This window comes from Triticum urartu, chromosome 7A (assembly GCF_056163025.1).
Source record: "Triticum urartu cultivar PI428250 chromosome 7A, HENAU_Tu73, whole genome shotgun sequence".
In the NCBI taxonomy this organism is placed as follows: Eukaryota; Viridiplantae; Streptophyta; class Magnoliopsida; order Poales; family Poaceae; genus Triticum; species Triticum urartu.
The window spans coordinates 59,790,515-59,817,673 of NC_141879.1; the positions used below are offsets into that span (position 1 = coordinate 59,790,515).

A 27,159-nucleotide genomic window follows, 5' to 3' on the forward strand; every position below is an offset into this window, starting at 1 on the left:
AAGGCTGAACATACAGACGAGTTTTCTGTTTTCTGGAATGCTGTAACTGTCTCCGAGTATCATTTTGCTCCTCCTTTTTTTTAGAAAAAGGAAGGTAACAAAATCATGATGGTGGTATTTTGCTCTTTTGGCCTGTGATTATTGTAATCACACTTGCTTTGGTATGCAGCAAATTTTTGTGCGCATGTTTTTCCTTCTATGTCTAAAAGGAGTCTGCCCACGTTCGTAAGATTTGGAGTTTGCAAATATTTGCAGTGCACAATCCACAGTATATATTTCAGTTCTGCATTAAAGTGGGGTATCGATCCCCATACCTCTCGCATGCTAAGCGAGCGCTCTACCATCTGAGCTACATCCCCATGATGTCACAAAAGTAGATTTAGATTTATTACTTGTAGATCTTGCACTGCAGAGTGCAGACTAATATGTATTGTAGATGGTGCCATTGGCCTATTCAGTTTATGCAGTGCTCAAAACCTAAAGGATGATTACCTGATTTTAAAGCCTTTAGAGATATGTGTATTGTGATTAATATTAGAGAGAAATGATAAATAAGATCAAGTGTGGTCTTTATCGATGATGATAATTACTTGTCCGTATCAAAATATAAGACATTTTTGTAGTTCAATTTTAATACCTAGGTAGTACTATTTATACCATGGCAACAAGAGTATTTGGGGAGATGCGAGTGAACGTCGCTTCCTTTGTAAAGTTCTAACAACTCGACGATTCCATCAATGTCGCTTCCATTATAATATTATCTTGACCTTTTTTCTTATTTTTTGAGTATGACATATTCGATTTGACTGATAATTTGTGAAAAAACACTCGAATATGTTAACCAAACAAATAGTGCAAACACCATTAGAAAAATAGAGAAATTACATTGAAGCGCTTGGGGCCCATCGTCTTCGTCCCCTTGAATAGGCCAATGGCACAACACCGCCTATCGCTCCAATGTAGAAAGCCAGTCGGCCCGTCGTTGTTGATTGCAGAAGGAAGTTATGAAATCCACAGTTCTATAGGATCAGCCCCTGGAGAAGAAGTTGTCATTGCGGAAGAGCCACATATCCACGAACCAGCTCATGCTAGCTCCGGAGGCAGCATTGACATGATGGAGATTAAGTCCCAGGACCAAACTACAATGATAAACTGCCACAACCTCCGTTGTGCCAACAAATCCTGCAAACTATAACCTCGACATTCGTAATATTTGGCAGCAAAATACGCCATTGCTGCCGCCGCAGGCAACACCACCTAGACGAGAGACTCAAGGATACCTTGTTCACCAGATCCGAAAAATCGTCCATTGATCATGTTCCAATTAGTTGCAATGGAACAACATCCATGGGAAGTCCATGTCATATGAATCATGTGTTTTTCCTCCATGTTCTTAATTCTGAAATCATACCCCTGAAAAAAAATCATAATTTTCTGATTTTCCTTTTGTGAATGTTCATGAGGTATGTATCTACAACCCCTACAAAAATCAGATCCAAATTCAAAAATACACATTGAGAAACAAAAATGATAAATCTAGCACGAATAGTTCACAAAAAGACAAAAGCAAAATTGACGCTATTCACATTTGCATTTGCCTTTTTTTTCTTCTCAATGTGCATTTCAAATTTGAACAAGAAAATTTTAGGGAAAGACATATTCCTTATGAGCATTAACATATTTTCCCAAAAAATTGAAACAATTAAAATTGTTTTTTTTTCTAAATGAGATCATGGTAGTGTACGTGGAAGTTGGTATGATACTCTCCGGGTTTCCCACTGCCACCGCCTACGATTGCACGGATACTTCAGAAATTACGCATATCCAGCTGAATACTACCCCGGATACGTATCTCATACGTAGCCTTTTATTTTTTTAATTTAAAAAAAGAGTAAAATAATGTTTGATACTCGTGGGATGCTGTTGCGATACGATTTGGATACATGAAACCCTTTGTTCAAGTGAAATCCCCTCAAGAGTAAAGGCACATTTTTTGAAGATTCCGACATCGGCACGAGTTCATGTCAAAAGGCGTGAATGTCGATATTCTTGTTCAGTTGAAAGATGAGGCGAGAGAGAGAGAGAGCCGATGGACTGATTGACGGTAGCAAACTTAGAGAAATCCCACTGTCAGCTTGGTAAGCTACCTACAAAAATTTGCAATAAAAAAAGTGGACCAAATGCAAGAAAAAAGTGGCAATTCTATTTGAGGCATGAACATAGGAAAACGCTCGCTTTCCACCGGCTGATAACGCGCAGGCATCAGCCGCCTCCCCTGCCAACCACATATCCAGGCGGGAGCCCACTGCAACGTCCTTTTTTTTCTGAGCGCACCCGCCGCCGCGAAACCAACCAACACGTTGCTTGTTTTGTCTGCTCTTTCTTCCTCGAGCTACAGATACGCCCACTGTCGAATGCTACTGACTTGTTTATAATTTTTTAGAATGGAGACACACTGCCATGCCATGTACTAGTAGTCTAGTACTGGCTACTAGTACCTTTTTTGTAGGTAAAAAAAATAGATACGGTGTTGTGTTCACTGCCATGCCATGTACTACCTTTGGAACAAGTTTCTGCAACAACGGTGTTGTTGTGGAACGACGGCAGCGAACGAAGACCGTACCAATGCGCGACGCGATGGGAGATATTATTGCAATTTTTGTTGTTGCAATTTTTGCAACAAGGATCTTGTTACAGAAAATTAGATATGGCGGGAGGTGTGTTTGTAATTTTTGCAACAAGGGTCTGGTTGCAGAAAATTAGAGAAGAGGTTTTGCAACAGCTGACTTGTTGCAAGAAATTAGGGAAGAGGAGGTTTCCTAACAAAGCTCTTTTTACAGGAAATTAGAGAAGAATAGGTTTCGCAAGAAGAGGGTCTTGTTGCAGAAAATTAGAGAAGAAGAAGTTTTGCAACAACAGATTTGTTGCAGGAAATTAGAGAAGAGGAGGTTTCACAATAAAGGTCTTGTTGCAGGAATTTAGAGAAGAGAAGGTTTCACAACAAGAGTATTGTTACAGAAAATTAGAGAAACGAAACGGACCGCTCGCTTCACACTATCAGAGGAAGAAGTGCAACAACCGGCTTGTTGCAATTCGGGGCGCGCATGATTGGGGGAGATCTGATGGCTAATTCTATGTCTATCGGACGGTACAAGAGGTGGTTGATATTTTAACGCTATCCGCCGGCGGACGGGTAGCGTCGCCCACACCATGAACATATCCCCGTATCCTAGTTTAGTTTTCAGAAAAATTGGCTTATCCGACGTATTTCCGTATCACGTCTCCGATACGTATCAAGTATTCACGCTGGTATCCCCAACCCACTAGGGTTCAAATCCTGGTGCTCGCATTATTCCTGGATTTATTTCAGGATTTCCGGCGATGCGCTTTCAGTGGGAGGAGACGTTCCCGTCGACGACGAGGCGCCTACGGTGACTTCGTAAATCTCAAGATGATATGCCGGCTCAGTTTCTCGGAGGTGCTCATAGGGTAGGGTGTGCGTGTGTGCGTTCATGGGGATGAATGTATGTGCGTGTATATGAGCGCTTGTGTCTGTAATGATGTAAAAAAAAAAAGTATTCACGCTAGCGTCGTCAAGAAGACAACACTCTGGCCGCCATTTTTCCTCGGGATTTTCGCTCCCAAAACCGCCCGCTCACTGCCATCTTCACCGGGAAGCTTTCGGGCGTGACTGCGTGGTGACTCTATCCGCCCGTGCAGAGGAAGGGTTTCTATTAATTGCTGGTCTAATATCTCCGCCCCACCCAGATCGTCCGTGTCCTCCCGTCCAGAGCCGCCGCCGGGAACAGAGCACCGTCGCGGTGCCGCCGGAAATCGCCGCCAGAGCCCGCTCCAGAGTAAACCCCCTCGGCTCTTTCCGCCCATTCTCTCCTTTAGTTTAAGCCGGTAGATCCATAGATCGCCGGAGCAGTTGTTTCTTCTTGCGCCAAATCCGTCCATTTTCTCCGGAATCACTGGAGCGTTTTTTTTTTGGTTCCCACCGCACCTTCTACTGCTGGGCTTTGAGCTCATCAGGATGGTGCTTTTTCATATTTTTAGCGAATTTTCCATATTAGGTTTGTGTAGATTGTACAATTAAAATGGTTATACTACTATCTTTTACATACATTTTATATACGTGAATGTTAGGATCAGAGGGCGTGTACAACATGAATGCAAATAGTACAGTCTACATTTTTCTTAGCGTCAAGGGCGCAACAATTTGTTAGTGCAAAGATATGGGGAAACAGCACCGACGATCTTTGTCACAGAGGAACATAACACAAAATACCACCCGGAGTGATTTCTTAGCAGATCCCTTTTCATCTTTTTCGAGCGCTGTACTAATGTTTGATTCTTCTTCTTTTTCCCTGTCAGCGAGCAATCAGCATGCAGGGCAGCAGCAGCGTGACCGCCTTCGACGACCTGCCCGAGTGGCTCGTCGTTGACGAGATCCTTGTCCGCTTGCCGCCCAAGGATGTGCTCCGCTGCCGTGCCGTTCGCAAGTCGTGGCGCAGCGGCACATCCACCGATGCGTTCATCCTCGGACACCACCGTCGCCAGCCCTCGCTTCCCATCATCCAACACAAATTGGGCATCTGCCGCGTCGTCGGAGGCTGCAATGATCTAAAGATACGGCCTGTCATCCGGTATGAAGGCTCCTTGACAAAATTCCAACTCCAAGCCGCCTGTGATGGCCTCCTCATCGTGTCGCAGCAAGCCAATTTCTTCATCTGCAATCCAGCCACCCTCAAGTGTGCTTCACTGCCACGTCCTCCACTACGGCCACGCTTCAGTTTCATCGACGTAGTCGGCTTCTACCGGCACCACACATCTGGAGAACACCGGATACTCTGGGTGTCATACACGAAACCCATTAGGATTTACGAGACATTTCAGTTGCCTGATTACTTTATCCACGCGGTGGGCTCGAGCCAGCCAAGATGCATCCAATGGCCGACAGTTTCAGAACAAAAGTATTTTCCTGCTACCCGGTCTGCCGATTGTCCGCCAGTCCACCATCGTGGTAGCCTGCACTGGCTAATGGGCCTCAACATAACAGTATTTGACACCGTAGCCGAGACATTCCGGCAGATGAGCCGCCCAACACAGTTGGGCGATATGGTGTCATTGTTGGATATGGGCGAGGCCCTTGCTTTGTGCCACGTCGCCCCTGACTGCGCCACATTAGATGTTTGGGTGTTGCAGGTCTATGATGCCGGGACCTGGGGCTTTCACTACCGGATTGACCTGTTAGGGATGGAGGCATCACCACCGATTAATTGGATGTTCCAATCTATCCCTAGGATGGCTCTGATCAATGAGCGTGAGCTGTTGATCCAGAGGCATATTCACCATCTGTTGCATTGTGACATTGATGGTGTGTTTTTAGGTAATGTGGAAAGCGAAGAGCGTTTATCCTGCTGGACACTTACTCGGCATTGCCTCCAAGAGAGCATGATTTCACTTCCATTGTTTGAGATGCAGGAAGAAGAAGCTGTGAACCAGGAGCCCCCATTCTCCATTGTGTTATAAAGATGCCGTGCTCCATGTTAATGCTTTGTTCTAGTTGTTTGCTGTGCCCATAGAGTATCTGTCCCATATGGGCCATGCTTGTATTCTTACCATTCAGTACTTTGATGTTGTAACTTGTAACTTCTAAACAATGGAGTATCTACAGAATCGTTTACTGTTCTCCCCTCTCATGTTTACTTTCAGCTTGCAATGTTAAAAACAACGAATGGCGTGGTTGCAGTTTGGAATGGCCGATTCCTCCATGAGATGTTATGGCATTTTTTTGTTGAAATGGATACTATAGTTATTCCTTTCTGTAGCTTAATATTTTGATGTTTCATGTTCAGTACACACATTGGTCCTATTGCTTTTGGCATCTGGTCGCGTGACTGTGTAGAGATGTCTTTTTTCAGGCATATTTGAGAAGCTGGCTGTAATTTTGTGCTCACCATGGTTTTGTCTCTGATTGTTACTACAGCACTAAGTAATTTGTTCACCACTACTGTTTTGTGTCTGATTGCTGCTTCAGTACAGCTATTTTTAAAAAGAAACCGACAAGTATTTTCTTTCATTGACTAACCATTCGGAGAAAAGAGCTTTGCTGTTGCTTTTGTGTCCAGGGTTCCCTTTCTTTTGAAAGGCATAAGTTACAAGATATGTCTTCTTAATCATCATCTTGTAGTCTGCTGGAAGGCTGGTGATAGTGTTGCCTCAAGGATCCGCGGTGCAGGTAAAACTGTCCATTCGGGCCACCAAACGCATCAAAGCTGCATCTGCGCTCATGCTGTGCAGGCCCATCCATGGTTTTGTGTTTGATTGTTAATCCAGTACATGCATTGTCATTTTTTTCCCGTTATATATGAACCATTATTAGTTGACTGTCACCTTTTTTTTTTCGAAAAGGGGGTCTCCCCGGCCTCTGCATCAGAAAGATGCATACGGCCATCTTATTAACAAAGGTGTCAACAAGGTTTCAAAGTCTCCAGCCAAACAACAAGCAAAAGATAAATGCAGCTCACCCAGAGCGACCGACGGCTAGATACACAAGCTAGCCCGAAAAAGATGCCACAACCGGCTGGCTAAAAATAGATAGGGAAACTAATTGCCTATCCTATTACATGACCGCCATCCAAACCGGTTGAAGATATCCCGAGCTACCATCTCCCAGCGGAGAGATCCAGTAACCAAATGCTCCCTGGCCTCCATCGGAGTGAGTAGCCACCACGAACGGATCAGTGCCGTAGCTCGGAAAATAACCTGCAAAAAATGAATCCGTGATGTTCTGTTAAAAACCAAATCATTTCTGCAATTGCAGATAGTCCATAACAAAGCAGAAACTCCAACCCGAATATGTCTTGCTATTTCAGGCTTAACCCCATTAAGCCATGTCCCAAATAAAGCATTGACCGAAGTCGGTGAAGTAATATTAAAAGCAATATGGACCGTCCGCCAAAGGACTTTGGCCAACGGGCAATCAAAGAATAAATGTTTAATCGTCTCGTCCCGATCACAGAAACTACACCTAGTAGGTCTTGTCCAATTGCGTTTAATCAAGTTGTCCTTTGTTAAAATAACTTGTTTATGGACAAACCACATAAACACTTTAATTTTTAAAGGAACTTTGACAGCCCAAATATACTTGGAAGTTGGAATAGCATACAAATTAATAACATCAATATACATTGATTTAACTGTAAATACTCCAGAGCTAGTCAACTTCCAGCGCAATATATCGGGATGGTGAGAAAGTTGAACCTCCATCAGTCTCCTAACTAGATGGAGCCATTATTCCCATCGATTGCCCGCTAGCGACCGTCGAAACTGAACATTAAGGGGGGCAGATTGGAATACCGTTGCCACGAACATGTCCCGTCGTTGAGCAATCCGATATAAAGACGGATATTGAATGGCTAAAGGTGATTCACCAAGCCAAGTATCCTCCCAGAAACGTGTACTTGTACCGTTTCCAATAACAAATCTCGTCCTATTAAACAAAGATTGTTTGACTTTCATTAGTCCTTTCCAGAAAGGCGAATCAGTCGGCCTGACTGCGACTTGGGATAATGTCTTAGTCTGAAGGTACTTGTTGCGGAGGATCTGCGCCCACATGGCCTCAGTCCCGGAAGACAGCTTCCACAACCACTTACTAAAAAGGCATCTGTTCTTAACTTCAAGATTTTCAATGCCGAGACCCCCTTGGTCCTTCGGTCTACAGATGATGTCCCATCTAGCAAGCCGGTATTTTCTTTTAAGTTCATCACCCTGCCAAAAGAAACGCGACCGATAGAAGTCCAGTCGTTTCCTAACACCAACTGGGACCTCAAAGAAAGATAAGAGAAACATAGGCATACTCGTGAGCACCGAATTAATCAATATCAAACGGCCTCCGTATGACATGAGCTTACCCTTCCAACAGCTCAGTTTTTTCTCAAATCGATCCTCGATGCATTTCCATTCGCTGTTTGTTAGCCGACGATGGTGTATCGGAATACCCAGGTAAGAGAAGGATAAACTCCCCAACTCGCACCCAAACAATTGCCTATAAGATTCCTGGTCGTCTTTGGCTCTACCAAAGCAGAACAACTCGCTCTTATGAAAGTTAATCTTTAACCCGGCCAATTGTTCAAACAGGCATAACACTAGCTTCATATTTCTTGCTTTGGCCAAATCATGCTCCATAAAGATGATCGTATCATCGGCGTACTGAAGGATGGAAACACCTCCCTCAACAAGATGAGGTACCAACCCACCAACTTGACCATTCTCCTTCGCCCTTCCTATCAAAATTGCTAACATATCCACCACAATGTTAAACAGGATAGGAGACATCGGATCTCCTTGTCTTAGGCCTTTATGTGTCTGGAAATAATGACATATGTCGTCATTCACTTTAATTCCCACACTCCCTTTTTGCGTAAATGAGTCAACCTGTCGGCGCCAGGCATCATCGAAACCTTTCATACGCAGTGCCTGTTGGAGGAATGACCACTTAACCTTATCGTACGCTTTTTCGAAATCCACCTTAAAAATTACTCCATCTAATTTCTTGGAATGGATTTCATGGAGCGTTTCATGAAGAACAACCACCCCTTCAAGGATGTTCCTGTCCGGCATGAAAGCAGTTTGGGATTGCTGCACCACAGACTGTGCAATCTGTGTGAGCCTATTAGTCCCGACCTTGGTGAAGATTTTGAAACTAACATTGAGGAGGCAGATCGGTCGGAACTGCTCAATCCTCACAGCATCCGTTTTCTTCGGGAGCAATGTGATAGTTCCAAAATTCAAGTGAAATAGTTGAAGCTGCCCGGAGAATAAATCATGAAACATTGGTAATAAATCCCCCTTAATAATGTGCCAGCACTTTTTATAGAACTCAGCCGGGAACCCATCCGGACCGGGAGCCTTATTGTTCTTCATTTGTGCAATAGCATCGGACACCTCCTTTTCCGAGAACGGGGCAACCAGGATATCATTATCAGCAGTAGACAATTGAGGCACGTCCTCGATCCTGGACTCATCGAGGGACACACAATTGTCCTCCGGCGGTCCAAATAACTGTCTATAGTATTCGGTAATATAAGTTTTGAGATTATCCTGACCTAAAATAGTGCCCTCATCCTGCTCGAGCTGAAAGATCCGCTTCTTTCTGTGCTTACCATTAGCAATGAGGTGGAAGAATTGAGTATTCGCGTCCCCATGGACTACTTTGCGGACCTTGGCACGCAAAGCCCACTTCAATTCTTCTTCGCGGAGAAGTTCTTTCAGCCTCTTCTCCGCCTCATGTTTAAGCTGGAGCTCGGCGGGCAGCAACATCGCGGATTCGGCTTTTACATCCAAGGCATGTATAAGAGAGAGGAGCCTATCCTTCTCAATCTTATACACCCCACTGAGGTGCTTAGCCCAACCCCGTAAGAAACTTCTCAAATGCCTAATCTTATTCTGCCAGCGCTCGACCGCCGTCCTTCCTCCGACACCCTTGGCCCACTCTCTGGCTATGATGTCTAAGAACCCCTCGCGTTCGAACCAAGCCATCTCAAAAGAGAAGGTGTTTTTGTTACCCATATGATTCGGCTCCCCTGAGTCGACGAACAATGGTGTGTGATCGGAGATTCCCCGCGTGAGAGCTTGCACTGTAACAAGAGGGAACTTCTGTTCCCATTCCACGCTGGCGAGAACCCGATCAAGCTTTTCATACGTCGGGTTTGGCAAAGCATTAGCCCAGGTAAATTTTCTACCAGAAAGCTCTATCTCCCTTAGATCTAAGCTTTCAATAATGGTATTGAACATAAATGACCACCTACCGTCAAAGTTATCATTATTTTTCTCCTCTCTCCTCCTAATGATATTGAAATCACCTCCGACCAAAATCGGAAGCTGTTCGGACCCACATATCCGAACAAGATCCGCTAGAAACTCTGGTTTAAGCTCGGGTTGTGCGGCACCATAGACCGCTACCAAAGCCCAGTTGAACCCATCAACTTTAGACCTAAGTCGAAACTTAACCGCGAAGTCACCCATTACTACACTCCGGACTTCAAGAGATTCACATCTCACTCCCAGTAAGATACCTCCCGATCTACCTCGTGGCAGGAGACAATGCCAATCGAAATCAATACCTCCCACAAGAGAGGAGAGGAACTGCGGCGCAAAATTGTCTCTACCGGTTTCCGATAAACCAATGAAATCTAACCGATGTTCCAGCGAAGCTTCAGCAAGAAACCTTCTTTTAGCCAAGTCCTTCAGACCTCTGCTATTCCAAAAGATTCCTTTCATAGTTCATCATGGAATTTTTTAGCAGTCCGAAACCTAGCACTCCTACGAACTGCAGAATCGGGATAAATCTTTCGTGTCCACTTACGCTTAGGCTTAGTGAGCTCCGTCACCCGGTCCTCATAACCGGGTTCAACGGGACCGCCAGCTAGCTCATCTAAGGGCGCATCATCGCCCTCAGACTCCTGATTAGAAGGTGCTAGATCCGCACATAGATTATTTAGCACTCTAACCCCTAACACATCAATTTCCGCATCATTCATGGGTTTGACCGCAGCCAGATTACGAATAGTCTCTAAGGCCCTCTCCGCCTCTAAATCTAACATATCATTCACCGAATTGGAAATTTCATTATCAGTAGCGCCTAGAGAAACTCCTAATTGGTTTGCATTATTAATGATCTCCTCAGGAGCAAAATGCAATAAAGAATTAGATATGTTAACGGACATACCAGCAGAGATCGCAGCATCATGAAGCTTGGCCGCCCTCATAGCGCACCGCTGCTGCATATCGTCCACCTCCGGAAGGTCCAGAACGCGAGCACTCATCCATCTCCCCGTCGAGACCGGGTCTGGGATGCCGCCAAAAGCAATAACCTCCTCTCGAGAATGAGGAGGCCGCGGGCTCCCAATGCCCTCGGACAAGTGCCCGGCGGGTGGGACAAGAGACGGGACAACTGGGGCCACCTGCCCAGTCCCTCCTCCTGCCCTGACCACCGGCTCAGAGCGAAGTGACGAAGTCGCTGATGGGGCGGTCCTCCTGACCGCAAACGAGGACGGGATGTCTGGGGCCTCCTGCCCCAGCCCCCCCTCCCCCGGCGTCATGAGAGACGCGGGTGGCACAACCAGGTCCTGAGGGTAAGGAACCGAGGCCACCTGCCTCGGGCTCCCACACCTAGCGCTGGCGGGCCCCGACGTGGCCGGCACCACCGGCGTCATAATAGGATGGGGGGAGGCCACGACCACCTGCCCTGATCCCCGACCTCCAAGGCCCATCTCGGACGAAGATGCCATTGCCGGAATCAAGGCAACCGTTGAAGCAGGGGAAAGAGGCGCGACCTCCGGCGCTACAACCCGAACTGCAGATCCCGCAATGTCCAATATAGGAAGCGTGTGCTCAAGCACATCATCAGTCTCCACCCTATCGCTCCACAGTCTGGGAGGCGCAGAAGCAGGCGCAAAGGACCCAAACCGCAGTGTCGTCGTGGACACCGAATGTGACGGTGTCGGCTCAACCCCGGTCCCCTCCCTAGGCAACTAAGCATCTGGGCGAGACCCGGTCGACCCCTCTCGATCAGACTCGGGTGGCGCCCCCTTGGCTCCTGCACCACCATCACTCTCGTGCATATCAACATCATCCCCAGCAACTCCATCAGCAGGCATCTCAGCGTCCTCAAACTCTATGTCGAGTGGGAATACCTCTCCCCTATAGGTCCAGTGTACCACATCAGGCATGAAATCCAATTCAGAACACTCACCAAAATCCGAGCCACTCCATGAGCCCGAGTGAAAGCCATATCCACCCTCTCCGTCTTACCAACCATGATACCCATGCTGACTACAACTCGAACATCCTGCAGAGGCTTAGATGGGCCCCCAGAGAACCGTAACCAGATCTGCGTAAGCGGCTTTCCTTTAGGCTCCACCTTCGTCCACTCGTGAAACTCCAAGATACACGTAGTACCAGGAACTCTACACAAGCCAAAACTCAACAATTTCTGTAAATCCTCCACAGAAGGAAAATCCACCTTAAAGACATTAGCTTCTACGCTGACCAACTCCCACTGAAAATCCCCTGGTACCAACTCCTGAAGCCTCCGGATAATCTGAGCCTCAGTCACCTCGCCCTGTGTTGCTTTCACAATCCCGGTATTCTGGCCTTGTAGCTCCTCTGGGATCTCCCTCGCAACCGGGGACTCGAAGAACAACAGCTCCGCGCAATATAGTCCATACATAGTCAGAGCCGGAGCCTGGTCACGCAAGACCGGGCACTCTCCCGAAGCATGTGCTGGCTTGCCACATGAGTCACACAACTCGGCCACGCACTCTGCAATAAAATGACCCTTTTCACCACACCGATAACAGAGCATCTTTTCCTTCTTGCGCGCCCACTTGGCTGCCCTCTCAGAATTAGACCTGTCCGATGCCACAGCCGCCGCCCCAGGCACAGGAACCTCAACAGTAGCCAGTGCCGTTACCACCTCCATCGCCTGACCAGTAAGATCGGTAGACTGAGCATTATCTGCTTCAAGAGCTATCGCCTCATGGTCAACAGCAGCCGGGGGCGAAGGCTGTCGACGAAACCTCCCACGGCCACCACCCCGACCACCTCGATATCCACGGTAGCTACCTCTCTGGCGGTGCTCTGGGCCGGATGTCCCCTCGACAAAGCCACCCGGAGGCCCAAGGAAAGGTCGCTCCGCTGACCCGTCACCCTGCCAGGCATATCCTCGACCGCCACCCGTAGATGAGGAACCACGGTGGTTCCCTTGTCCGTACGCATCCACACCGTCATCCCCCCATTGCCCTCGGGGTGGCTCAACGGACTCTGGAACTGCCAAATTTTGCCTTGTCTGCGACGGTCCCGACCTGTTCTGAGCCGGTCTCGCTACGAAGTGCGGCGTGGGAGCTCCCCGAGGTGGTGCAAGACCCTGGGCCGGCACCACAGTATTCTGTCCAGTCCCATCGCCCCTGCCCACAGCCGAAGGTACTGTAGGAGTTGGCGCAGTCGGGCGGTACGCCGCGGCAGCGCCACGGCCAGCGCCAGCTGCACCGACGCCTCTGGCCTGGGCGTCTTTACCCGCGTGCCGCGCGGGCTGTCTGGCAGCCGCATGCATCGGCGGCCGAAGCCCATGGTTGCCGCCTGGCCGCCCAGAGGCAGCAGTGGCCCGGCCGGCTCCGCCAGCCGCGCCTGCCGCACCAGGTTGAACGCCGGCAGCACCCCGTCCAAAACCCCCCGGCGGTGGCGGCACGGCTGCTCCGGCCCTGTCCCTGACCAACTGGGGTGTTGGCGCCGGCGGCGGCAGGCCCCCCGTCCCTCTTCTCGTCATCACGCGAAGGGTGGGGATCCGACGAGCTCGACCGGAGCCGCACGGAGGGAACAACGGCGTCCCGATCCGGCGAGTCCTAGGGCGCAATACCAGGACGTTCGTACAATACTGGATCTCCTCCGTGCATGCGGCTTTCCCATCGATACCTGTTGACTTTCACCTGCTGGGAGAAAAGGCTTTGGTGATATCCTGGAACCTTTGCGGGGGTCTTTTCTTTCCTGCTTGCTGCTTTTGGATCTAGGGTTTGGTGCTATCTTGATCAGCATGCTATGGTTTGCTGGAATGCGTTGCTGCTAGGTTGTTTTGGTTTGAAGCCTGTGTATTGGTTCCATTTTCATCGGAATGGAACCGACATCAGTTTCGGTGATTCCCTCAACAAAAGAAAACATCAATTTCAGTGATGTTCAGTGACATTTGGTGAAGCATATATAAAGATGAACATCGATCAATTGTTCAGGAATGTATGATGGTGCATGGTGGTGTATCTGCAGTTCTTTTTCCGGATTGAACAATTATTAGCACCGGAAAATTACTAAGTATCCAAGATAATGATAAGTTTTATCTCTGATTTTATTTTATCCTCTCACGTCCTTCAGCGAGACGTGAATATGTCGACGTCTGCTGTACATTACTAATGTTTTCCTTTTTTTCTACTTATCAGCATGCCGAACAGCAGCGGCGCGACTGTGCTCGACGGCCGACCAGAGTAGCTTGTTGTTGGCGAGATCTTCATCTGGCTGCCCTCTAGAAACGTACTCCGCTGCCGTGTGGTCTGCAAGTCGTGGCTCAGCAGTACTTCCACCGACGTGCCCATCCTCAACCACCATCGCCGTCAGGCCTCGCTTCCCATCATCAAACATGGAGATGGCATCTACCGCTCTGCCGCAGGGGCGGAGTCAGGATTTGAACATGAGGGGGGCGAGACAGATAATAATCATTCCAAATTATACACCACACAAGAATATAGTCTCAATAGTAGAATTGATATGAGTGCATGACAACGTATGTTTAGCAAGAAAAAAAATTACATATCTATTAACTGAAATTCAGCTCTACGAGTACCATCGAAAATGTGGATAATCTCATCAGATGTGACTTTTGCAGCTATATCCTTTCCAATGTAGACAATCATGTAATGTTGAAGAAAGTCATCACCCATTTTGCCTCGAAGACGTGTCTTCACTAGTTTCATAGCAGAAAAGGCTCGCTCAGTGGTTGCCGTTGAAACTGGAAGAGTAATAACCAACCGCAATAGTCTATCAACCATGGAATAGTCCTGAACTTTACCAGTTTTGAACAAACCAACAGTCAAATCAGCAAGTGAATGCAAGCATTTTAGGTCTGGATGTGAGCGAACATCCATTCTGAAATGGATAAGTTGAGACTCTAACCGAGCCAAGTCTTGGTTAGAAAAATCAGCAGGATAAAACTTTTCTGCTAGAGTGCATATCTTTGTCACATCAAATGTGTCATGCAGTGGATTCAAGGATACACAAAGCCTCAATAGCTCAGTGCTTTGAACGCTGAACCGGTCATTTAGCTCGACCAACTGTTGATCTATGGCAACATTGAATACATCTGCTTTATAGTGGTGAAGTGTTGTGGTGTTGTCATGCTTGTTTCGAGATTTAGTCATATCAACATACCTACAAATGGCAACATATATTAGATTAAAATACTTGTGATGATTAATATTCCAATCTAGATATAGGAAAAGAGACATACTTGGAACTAAAATCGGGGATGTCAATATCATGCTTCAGACAAAAAGATTTAACCTCTTTTAGAAGTGGTTCCCAACCATCTTCTCTTAGTTCAGCAAGTAGAAACTTTGTGTTTGCAACACAATCTAATGCGTTTAAAATATCCAGAGACTTTCTTTGGAGCATTTGACATAAAACATCTGTGATCTTCATAATTTTCTCCATGAGGTGCATAATGAATACAAAATCAAAAGAGATAATCATCTTTAGGGCGCCGACTGCATCTCCACGAGAATATCTTGTGACTGAACGATCATTTGCTACACTTCGTAGAACTGCAATCGTAGCAGCAAACATCTTCCTCAAGCTATTAATTGACTTGAAGTGAGAACTCCACCTCGTGTCTCCCGGCCTCTGTAAAGAGCCTATTTGATTTGCCCCTTTTCCCGTATCAAGCTCACCCAATTCAACGCCACGTGCAATTTCAGCAGCTTGATTAGCTAATAACTCATCATTCCGTTTAGACAACGCACTAACAACATTTATCACAAAATTTGCATGCTGAAAAAAATTATGCACCTCGTGTACCTCTCGTGATGCTGCAACAAGAGCCAATTGGAGCTGATGAGCCATGCAGTGCACATAATAAGCATAAGGGCACTCATTTAATATTAGAGCTTTCAATCCATTCCATTCCCCTCGCATGTTACTGCGCCGTCGTATCCTTGACCTCTAATATCTTGTACATTCAGGTTATTATCTTCTAAGACAGTACAAATTGCCTCCTTGAGAGTCAATGCAGCAGTGTCACTAACATGTATGATGTCAAGGAAGCGCTCATCTATGTACCCTTCTTTATTAGCAAACCGAATGACCAGTGCCATCTGCTCCTTTTTAGATTCATCTCTAGACTCGTCCACCATTATACAAAATTTGCTATTGCCAATTTCTTCTCTAATACTTTTCTGCACTTTCCTGGAAAGTAAACCAAGGATTTCTTGCTGAACGGGGTGTGAGGTGTACTTGGCATTTTGTGGAGCATTTTCCAAGGCAACATCTCTGACATCCTTGTTATAAGCAGCCAAAAGCTTTACCAACTCAAGAAAATTACCCTGGTTTAGGGATCCTGGAGATTCATGATGTCCTCTAAATGGACAAGCTTGGAATGTTAACCACCTAATGAAATAACAGACAAAGGACATGTTAGTCTTACATAAATACAAAATATACTAGGTTAATTATTGAAACAAATAAACTTAGTCTTACCTAATGGAATCAATTGTGACTTTAAGTCTTAACCTTGCAGCTGCAACCTTTTTTGTACATACTTGTACCATCGCCTTGTCAATATGGTTCAATCTATTTTTCAGATTTTCATAATAGCGGGCTGAATAGCTATGAGCTGAGTTGGAATCTTTGCCCATGTGGGTTATAAAAGCACAATCTTTGCCATCATTCACCTTTCTCCAGTTTATAAATCCATCCACTGTGAATGCACTTGAACCACACTTTCCAGTTGGCTTTTTCGTAAAGAGGAAACAATAGAAGCAGTATGCACGATGTGTGACAAGTGAATACTCTAGCCAAGGCCAATCAGTGAAATAACTATAGTGGAATCGGCGACGGTTTTTTGTTGTTCCATTATATGGATACTCTTTCATGTATGGATGAAAAGCGCCCTTAGAAACATAGAATCGACGTGCTTCATCCTGCTTATCAGGATGGAGTTCCCAAATCTGTTGGCGTGTACCAGGATCCCTCACATATTTTGTGCTTCCAGTTCTACCTTCTTCTATAGTTTCTAGTGGTGCCACAATATTTTGATCATCAGTTTGCATATCAACTAGATTGGGGCTGGAAGTATCATCTACAACAGGTTGCTCCTCCGGTGGATTTGCATTTTCAGTTGCATTAGAGCTAGAAGCAATAGGCTTGAAAAACGAATCTATTGTTGCTGTACTCTTCCTCTTCATCCTTCAGTCATTGGAACATTAAACAAGGAGTGGCATTAGAAAACTATTATGCTACCTTATCAAAGCAGTAAATTAAACTATTATCTTTGTAGAAATTGCGCTAATTCATCAAGATTAACAGTGATTCAGTGACGTACCTTGATTCCGAGTTGAAGTTGATCTGTTGATGTATGTATGATGCCGATGAAGTACACAAGTAGTTTTTGTCTTTTGATTGAAATCGCATGCACTGGAGTGTTGGACCACTGCCCTGGGCGACGGCGGCAAAAGCAGCAAGACTGCAAGAGCCGACCGTGAGCGAGCGATGGGCGACGGCGGCGCAGGGAGGTACAGAACCAGAAGACTTGATCGCACGAACGAAATTACCGGGAGGATAAGGGTAGATTGATAGCAGGTCTCTTTTTTCTGATATACGTACATCTAGCAATCGAGGCTCGGTTGATGGTTCCACGTTGGGCCTTGGGCAGTTGGGCACTTGGGCTAGAAAGTTTTCATGTCCAACAACAAAAAGATCAGAAGCGGCATGTACACGTAACACCTATACGTAGAAACTACTGGTAATACTAGTACCTACTAACGAAGCGTCATGGGGGGGGGGGGGGGGGGGGCGAGGCGATTGGGGAGGGGGGGGGGGGGGGGCGGTCTGACCCCTGCTTGCACCCCCCTGTCTCCGCCTCTGCTCTGCCGTCCTTAGTGTTGCCAGTGTGGAGCCTCAATTGGTCAGAAGATACGGTCGGTCATCCGATGCACATTTGACACAATTATACACCATGCCGTGTGTGATGGCCTCCTGATCATCTCGTCGCAGCAACCCAGCCACCCACAAATGTGCGTCCGTGCCACATCCTCCACGACGGCCAGGCATGAATATAGTCGGGTTCTACATCTGGATAACACCGGGTGCTCTGGGTATCATACTCGATAACCACCAGGAGTGACATCACAGTTGAGTTGCCTGATTACTTCGTGCTCACGGTTGGTTCGGACCAGCCAAATGCATTAAATGGTGGATAGTTTCAGAAGAGACTTTATCACTACCTGGTCTTCCCACTGTCCACCAGTCCACCTTCGTGGTAATCTGCATTGGGCAACGGATCTCAACATATTGGTATTTGACACCGTAGCTGAGACATTCTGGCAGATAGCTGCCCAGGACAGTTTGGCGATCTGCGGTCATTGTTGGATATGGGCTGTGCCCTTCCTTTGTGCCGTGCCATCCTTAACTGTGGGGTCATTGTTGGATATGGACTATGATGTCGAGACATGGGGCTTTCAATACCGGATTACCTTGTTAGAGATGGAGACATCACTACTGATTAATTCGGGGATGGGATTTTACCCTACGGTGGCTATGATTAACAAGCATGAGCTGTTGATTGAGAAGCATCTTCGTCTGTTGCATTGTGACATTGATGGTGTGTTTATAGGAAATTTGGGATTTGAAGAGTATGGGTACAGCTTGACTCTTACTGGACATCGCCTCCAAGAGAGCATGTCTTCACATCCAATGTTTCAGACACGAGAAGAAGTTGTATCTCCATACCCCATGGTGGTATAAGATGCCCTGCTCCAACTTAATGTTTTCGACTACTTGTTCACCTGTTGTGCCCTGGGAGCATCTATCTCACATGAACTTAACTACTCCCTCCGTCCAATAATATAAGAGCGTTTTTGACACTAGTGTGATGTCAAAGACGTTCTTATATTATGAGACGGAGGGAGTATTTGTATGGCGGAGCAGCACTTCTTCTGCGATCACCATTTGGTGCTTGTTATGCTATCTTGAGCGTCATGCTAATCTTCTATATCTAAATAGCTAGCCCCCACTAACATATTTCTCTCAACATGCAAGCATGCCACATCATCAAGCAACATGCATGGCAAAAGGCCCACCACAACATGCATTCATGCACATGAAAATGTCCACCTCAACGTGCAAACATATATTAAATATTTTACAATACATTAATCAAACACAATAAAGCGTATGGATTTGCAATTTTAGTTTACGTAATATCACTATTCACGTTCCATAGAAATCACATATCATCGAAATGTATTGCAAATATTCCCGCAACAACGTGCGGAGTATCATCTAGTGTTCTAAACAATGGAGCATCTATGACATAGACCTGTTGTACTGTTCTCCCCTGATTATTTTCAGCTTGCATTGTTAGAAAGCACGAATGACACAGTTGCAGTATGAAATGCTGGTTCCTCGGCGAGAAGTTATGTCATTGTAGCTGTTGAAATGGAGGGTTCAGATACTCCCTTCTGTAGCTTAATATTTGACTCTTTAATGTTCATTGCACACTTTGGTCCTGCTGATTTCGGTAACTGGCCGCTCCTTATCTTTGTGTGGACATATCTTTTTAGCAGGCATATTTCGGAAGCTGCACGTGATTTGGTGCTCAGCAGCATGATTTACTACAGTGGCAAGTGATTTGATCACTAACCACTGTTATGTGTCAGATTGCTACTTCAATACTATGACTATTGTTTTTGTTTTCTGGGAAGTACGGACTTTGTTCAGGATATAATCTTTGGTTATAGCTACGTCCAGAACCGGGTAAATGGTGGTCGGAATACGTTATGGACTTTGGTTGATTGACTTTCACCTGTTGGGAGAAAAAAGGTTGGTACTTTGGTGATATATATAAATGTTGCAAGTGTGGTCTTTCTTTGCTGCTGCTTATGTGACCAGGATTGGTATTGGCTAACGCTTTTGTTCATCATAGTGGAACCTGGTTTTGTTCCTTTTATTTCACCCAAAAGAATGGACCACGTAAATGTACTAATTCTTTATCTGGATGAAGATTTGTAGCTTGCATGGTGACAGTTTCACCATGATGTTTCCATTATCTATCTACAAAAATTAGTGATAATTAAGCCGATTCAGATGTAGGACTTGAACTTACAAAAAATTAATTGAAAATTTTAAAAAAATGCGCATCCAGGGAATCGAACCCTGGTCAGTACCGTGGGAGGGTACTATGATACCTCCCATGTTTCATGATATTTAGACTAGATATTGCTTTCTATTCGTACTGGCAGATGAGAAAAGAAAAGAAAACAAATACAGAAATGGATAAGTGGGGTATCGATCCCCATACCTCCTCTCACATGCTAAGCGAGCGCTCTACCATCTGAGCTACATCACCTTTTATGTTGCTTTTAGTAATTTAAGATCTGATATAAAATGTAAGGTCCATGCAAGAACCATGTTAACCAAAGCAGGTGCAAAACTGCAAACGAAAACTGCCTTCTCTTGCCCCGGCTCGAAGGATGCTACATTGTTGACATAGACAGAGGTTTACACTGGAAACCGAAGAAGCCATATGCTGCCAGGAAACATGGGAGGGTCCAACAAAACATCCCTTTGCAAATCAAGAACTCCGCACTAATCGATATCGCCCACAGCCACATGAGAGACTCAAATTGCCGATTGGAGATGATGCAAACCTGAGAAGACACAATGCTAGTAGAACGACAACCAAGAGGACATGAACCAGCCTTAATGGAACATTAAGCTACCGACATCCTTGGCACGACAATATGGTCGTAGAGGGAAACCTCTCCCCTCTTGCCTAAGCTCAAAGGGGATGACCTTCCGACGAACTGGGCCGCAAGAAGGGAATGCCCGATACCAAAGCACACCAATTCCACCACGTAGCTGGTTTGATCATGAAAATAGACAATCTAGAACATCAACCTCCGAAATCGCACCAACTCAAACACTGACTTCTATGTTCCACATACGAAACCTCCAAGGAGGGGAACAGCGCTGGAGCGTTCTCGTCGTCCAATGTACAACCGAGATTTTCTCCCAAGGAGCGGGAATGGAAGGTGGGGACTAGTACCTTGACGACACCTTCAAGAGGGGAAGTGGCGCATGTAGCACCGTCATCATTGGGGTCGTCATTGATGGTCAAAATAATCCACCCACCGTGATCCCCAAGACTTCCCTCCGACCACTATCTTTAACCGACGAGCGTCCAAAGTCCAAATATGGGGGAAGGACGATAACACACAAACTGCAACTGGCCTCTTTCGAGAAGGTGCCTAGCCAACAGAGAACCAGAGCACCACACCTCCAATCATCGGCTCCTCGCCGATCATGCAGGCCGAAAGAGTCGATTGAAACACTGACAACAAGCCCCATCAAAAGGACGTTCCTGTCGTCGCCACCTGGGGCCGCCACCTCAACTTTCGAGCCCCCCCCCCTCCACATGAGTTTCCCTGGCCGAATCCACATGTGAAGCCACCATGAGTGTCGCTGTCTCTAGGACGGTCAGATTTGAGTCAACAAACTTTCCCACCCCCGGAGTTGGGTGTGCCATCCACTTCCTAACAAACCGCATGGGGAGACCGCCTCACCGCAGCCATCCTTGTGGCCACTAGTAGAAAACCGGGCAATAACACCGGTTCGTAAGGCCCTTTAGTGCCGGTTTAGGAACCGGCACTATTATTTCGGCACTAAAGGCCCCCCCTTTAGTACCGGTTCAGCACGAACCGGTGCTAAAGGGGTACCACGTGGCACGAGCCAGCTCCGGGGGCCGGGAGCCCTTTAGTACCGGTTGGTAAAACCAACCGATACTAAATGGTTGTGGGTTTTTGTTTTATTTTGTATTTTTCAATTAAATTTGTGTTATCAATTTAATTTAGGATTGTTTTACGTTATAATGAGTTGTAGTCGTCGTCATCATCATCATCATCATCGCATATTAATAAATAAATAAACTCTAGCTAGCTAAAAATCATCGTGGTCGTCTAATTACCACTATTTAATCATCATAGTCATTACCGCTAGCTATGTAATTCATCATCAACGTTGGCTAGCTTAAAGAGGAAACATTCACTTTGTAACAGAAGCAAAGAGATATCATCAGGTTCAACATAATCATCACCAACATCGAAGTTCAGGACACGGATCCATGAGACAAGTACTAATTAAGAGCATGAAGAGTAGCTACTGATCCTGCTGCTCCCTCTCAGGTAGAATAGCATAGAACATGTATAGCTCTCCTGATTCATCATACTGGAGCATGCAGATGAATCTGTCTCCTAATCTTGGGTTGCGCTTCTCCTTACTGCCCCCTAGTACTTCTCTGCGATCGTTAACAATTTTGCTCCAATTTTTCACTATTAAGCATTCTTCGCTTTTAGAAATCCTGAATGCACTCATGTGCAATGTAGGAAATCTTGGTCGTAAGCTAACCATTGACATGCGACCTTTTGTCTCGATCCACTGGGGCACAACTGTCATCAGAAGTCCCTGTTGAACAACATCGTATAGTAATTAATATACTAAGCAATGAAAGTTTAGTTTCAAAAATAATGTATGCAAAAGATGCACTAATTAAGGACAAATATTTAAAATCTTACCATCTTTTGATTATAGATGTGACCGTAGTTCAATACGATCACCATTGGTCGCATGTTTTGAGTACTAACATTTCTAAGTGTAGGGAAAAAATTTGTCTTGACAGTATTAAGATCCTCAAGCCATGAAACATAATGACTTATCTCCTCGCAGTTTAGTTGAGCCCCGGGACAGTAGTAGGTCCTGTCTACCAAGCGCCGGACATGTTTGCTTGAACCGAAATAAGCTGACAATACAAAATAGTTGTCAACTATTTTTGAATAAACTGTACGAAAGACATAAACATATGCATGCATGGTTGAGAAAAACTCACCAAATGGTAGAACTGGAGGCGTTTGCACATCGACCCAGATGTCTATATTACCTTCAATATCATCTTCCGGACGAATATCAAAGGTGATAACCATATCAGGCTCAAATGCATAAGCCTTGCATAGTGCTTGCCAAGTTTTGCATTCAAAATGGGTGTATGTGTCTCCATTATATAATTTGACGTTGAAAGTATACCCATGCTGCGTCTTCAAGTAAACTCTCTTTACCTCCATATCATCTATAACACTGAAACCTATCTTATCCAAGACAAAAATTCTTGCATGGCAGGGGATGCGCTAGTAGAATAGTGAAAATTTAAAATTATAAGTTGAATCAAATGAAGCATAAGTTTTGCATTCAAATAATAATTGACAAAGTGACTTACTGTATCAACTTCGAATGTCTCATCCAGCTTGATGCTGAAGCGCCTACCATCAACAAGAAAATTTTGGTCGCACAGGCCGCGCTGGTCTTCACAGTGTTCGCACATAATAAAATCTTTTTCGTCGTCAGATGACATTTCCTATGTTCATATAGGTGAAACATTAAACACCTATATCTAGCCAAATATATATTCATCTAACATTTGACATTAATATATCTAACTATATATTCAATTGACATTACTATATATTTAACTTTTCTATCTAATTCATTAACAAATAATATTTTAATTAGATCATCAAATCTCATATACCTAAATTTTCTTACTAAAAATAAACTAGTTATATTAATTATTCAACTAGTTCTAATCTCATATACCTAAATTTTTCTTACTAAAAATAAACTAGTTATATTAATTATTCAACTAGTTCTAATCTCATATACCTAAATTTTCTTACTAAAAATAAACTAGTTATATTAATTATTCAACTAGTTCTAATCTCATATACCTAAATTTTCTTACTAAAAATAAACTAGTTATATTAATTATTCAACTAGTTCTAATCTCATATACCTAAATGTTCTTACTAAAAATAAACTAGTTATATTAATTATTCAACTAGTTCTAATCTCATATACCTAAATTTTCTTACTAAGAATAAACTAGTTATATTAATTATTCAACTAGTTCTAATCTCATATACCTAAATTTTCTTACTAAGAATAAACTAGTTATATTAATTATTCAACTAGTTCTAATCTCATATACCTAAATTTCCTTATTAAAAATAAACTAGTTATATTAATTATTCAACTAGTTCTAATCTCATATACCTAAATTTTCTTATTAAAAATAAACTAGTTATATTAATTATTCAACTAGTTCTAATCTCTAGTTCGACAATTTTTCTATCTAGCTAGCTAATTCATCTAACATTCGACATTAATCTAACATTCGATCATCTAATTAACTTTTCTAAAAAACAAAAAATAAGTAAAAAAATGTGTGTGTGTGTGTATGTGTGTGTGTATGCATGTGTGTGTATATATACATATACATATGTGTGTACGTATGTGTGTATGTGTGTGTGTATGCGTGTGTGTGCATGTGTGGTATATGTGTGTGTGTGTGCGGCCCCATATGCCGCCGCCCCGTACGTACGAGCGGGGGCGCCGGCGTACGGGGCGGGGGCGCTGGCGTACGGGGCGGGGGCGCCGGTGTGTGTGTGTATGTGTGTGTATGTGTGTGTATGTGTGTGCGGGAGCGAGAGAGAGACGTACGGCCGCGGCGATGACGACGGACGGCGGCGGCGTTCGGGGCGGCAGCGCGAGACGACGACGACGACGGGCGGCGGCGGGGACAACGACGATGACGACGGACGGCGACGACGGGATCGAGCGGCGCGCGCTGCGGAGGTTGGAGACGAAGTGGCGAGTTGAAACTGAAATTTTCGTAAGTGCTGTATATATAGGATTGGCCTTTAGTACCGGTTCGTGGCTCCAACCGGTACTAAAGGCCTATTTTCCCCAGGCCAAGCGGCGGGAAACGACCCCTTTAGTACCGGTTGGAGCCACAGACCGGTACTAAAGGGGGGTGCGCTGCCAGGTGAGGGGCGCAGAAGTTTAGTCCCACCTCGCTAGCCGAAGGGCGCACGCACCTGCTTATAAGCCCCGCCGCCGCTGCTGTCTTGAGCTCCTCTCTAAAGCAGGCCTTCTGGGCCTACCTCTGCTACTCTGCCCTGTGGGGCCTATTGGGCTTGCGGGCCTGCATGCTGGCCCAACAACAGGTTGGGTTTCTAGTCGTATGCAGGCCGCTGTGGCCCAGTAGGTGGGCTTTTTTCATTTAGTTTTTTCTTTTCTGCTTTATTTATTTTGTTTTATTTATTTTTAGTTGTTTTTTGCTGTATTTAGAGTTTGCGCTGCCACCCCAAAATTTAGTCCCACCTCGCCCGGCGAAGGGCAGCCGCACTGGTTTATAAACCCAGTCGCGGCTACCTCTTCGAACTCCTCTATATAGCAGGCTTCTAGGCCTAATTAATTAGGGTGCGCTGCCCTGTGAGTCTGCTGGCCCTTCTGAGCCTGCATTTGCACACCCTAGGTCTGGTAGACCCACAGGGCAGTGCGCCAACAAATTTTTTATATAGTTTTTTCTTTTCTGCATTACTTATTTTTATTTATTTATTTTTGAGTAGTTTTTATATAGTTTTTTTCTGCATTATTTATTTTCTTCTATTTATTTTTGAGTAATTTTTTTGTATAGTTCTTTTATTTCCTGCATTACTTATTTTTGCATAGTCCGAAACCTTGATACTCGGAAAGAGTTTGTTCAGTTTGTACATGAAGTGCGTCCAGTTTTTGCCGTGACCCTCTCTACTCTTTCGCGCATGTTATGCGGGTGATACGATGATACCATGCCAAGTTTCAACATTTTCAGGATTCATTTTATAGTGATTTTCAATTTCACGGTCATTTAGCTCTTTAAACAATTAGGTAAATGACCGAAAAACAACAAATGATGTCAGAACATGTTGAAAATTCATGACGTCGCTTTAAATGCTGCATACTGAACACAAAAGAAGTCCGGAGTTCAAATAAGTTTAAAAAACATTGAAGTGGCCATGTAACAGATGAGTTCTCGTCCGAAACCCTGATACTCGGAAAGAGTAGGTCCAGTTTGTACACGAAGTGCGTTCAGTTTTTGCCGTGACCCTCTCTACTCTTTCGCGCATGCTATGCGGGTGATATGATGATACCATGCCAAGTTTTAACATTTTCAGGATTCATTTTGTAGTGATTTTCAATTTCACGGTCATTCAGCTCTCTAAACAATTAGGTAAATGACCAAAAAACAACAAATGATGTCAGAACATGTTGGATATTGATGACGTTGCTTTAAATGCTGCATACTGAACACAAAAGAAGTCCGGAGTTCAAATAAATTTAAAAAACATTGAAGTGGCCATGTAACAGAGTTCACATTTGACCGTTTTTCTACTAGTCAATAGAGTTTGCCAAACTTGAGTTTCCCAAGTCACTTACACAAAAAGCTATGATTCATGGTTGTCAAATCCATAATTTTCAAACCACAACAACCTTGAGGCATAACAAGCTTTAAATGCTGTTTACTGAACACAAAAGAAGTTCGGAGTTTAAATAAGTTATTAAAAATAAAAAAGAGGTGCAATGCTGGTTAATTTGCTTCAAGCCATTCGGAATAGTGTAGACTGCACTGCACATAGCTCAGTGCAATCTATGCTATTCCGCAAGGCTTGAAGCTAATCAACATGTAGAAGATCATCTTGAGCTTGTGTCCCCTTGAAGGAAGTAGGATACTTCTCTTGTTGAGGAACAAACTTTGTCTTGGGGTATTGATCTTCTTCCCACTCAACTCCATTGGCATTGAACTTTCGTTCAAAACCAACACATTGATTCTTCCCTTCAATAAGCTATTTTCTTGCTCAAGTGTAACTTGGCTAAGAGAATGGTTAGTGGAATCAAGAGAACTACTAGAAGCAACAATGTTAGATCTTATGTCACAAAAAAGAAGTTGTATCAAACCTTTTATGTCGGATTTAGAACAAACCAATTGGTATCGCCATCATACAGCCCTACTGTGGCTCGTGATGCATATATATGCATATCAAATGTACGGTTGGGCGTATGATGGCGAATCCGAATGATTTGTATTCAGTCGATGAACTGGTAGATGTATGCAGTCGATGAACTGGTAGATGTATGTAGTCGATGAACTGAAAGACTTATGCAGGGAAGGCGAGAGATGGGCTATATATAGGGTCGTCTGGCTCACAAAGTGATTGTGATAGTTTCGATCCAACGACTCACATGAGCTAGGAAGAAACACACCCTTGATCCAACGACTCGCAAGAGCTAGAAAGAAACACACGATCCGTGTGATTCTTCCTGATTGGTGGGATGCACATTAGTATCGGTTCGTGCCACGAACCGGTGCTAAAGATTGGCAACGAACCGGTACTAATGGTAGCAACCCGCCTAGCCGTTGGAATCGGCACTAATGGTCACATTCGTGCCGGCTCAAATTCAAACCGGCAC

The 27,159-nt window shown here is 44.9% G+C and overlaps 1 protein-coding gene and 2 pseudogenes across 1 annotated transcript; 2 read left to right on the plus strand and 1 right to left on the minus strand.

Annotated features, from left to right (window-relative positions):
- Positions 1 to 3,705: 3,705 nt before the first annotated feature.
- Positions 3,706 to 6,365, plus strand: LOC125528856 (F-box/LRR-repeat protein At2g43260-like). The gene is made up of 2 exons (XM_087535106.1): positions 3,706 to 3,857; positions 4,378 to 6,365. Exon 2 carries the CDS (start codon positions 4,390 to 4,392, stop codon positions 5,533 to 5,535), a length of 1,146 nt encoding a protein of 381 aa, XP_087391232.1. The 5' UTR covers positions 3,706 to 3,857; positions 4,378 to 4,389; the 3' UTR covers positions 5,536 to 6,365.
- Positions 6,366 to 14,357: 7,992 nt separating this feature from the next.
- LOC147957740 (uncharacterized) lies at positions 14,358 to 17,026 on the minus strand (annotated as a pseudogene).
- Positions 17,027 to 17,313: 287 nt separating this feature from the next.
- On the plus strand, positions 17,314 to 18,568 carry LOC147957741 (uncharacterized; annotated as a pseudogene).
- Positions 18,569 to 27,159: the final 8,591 nt, after the last annotated feature.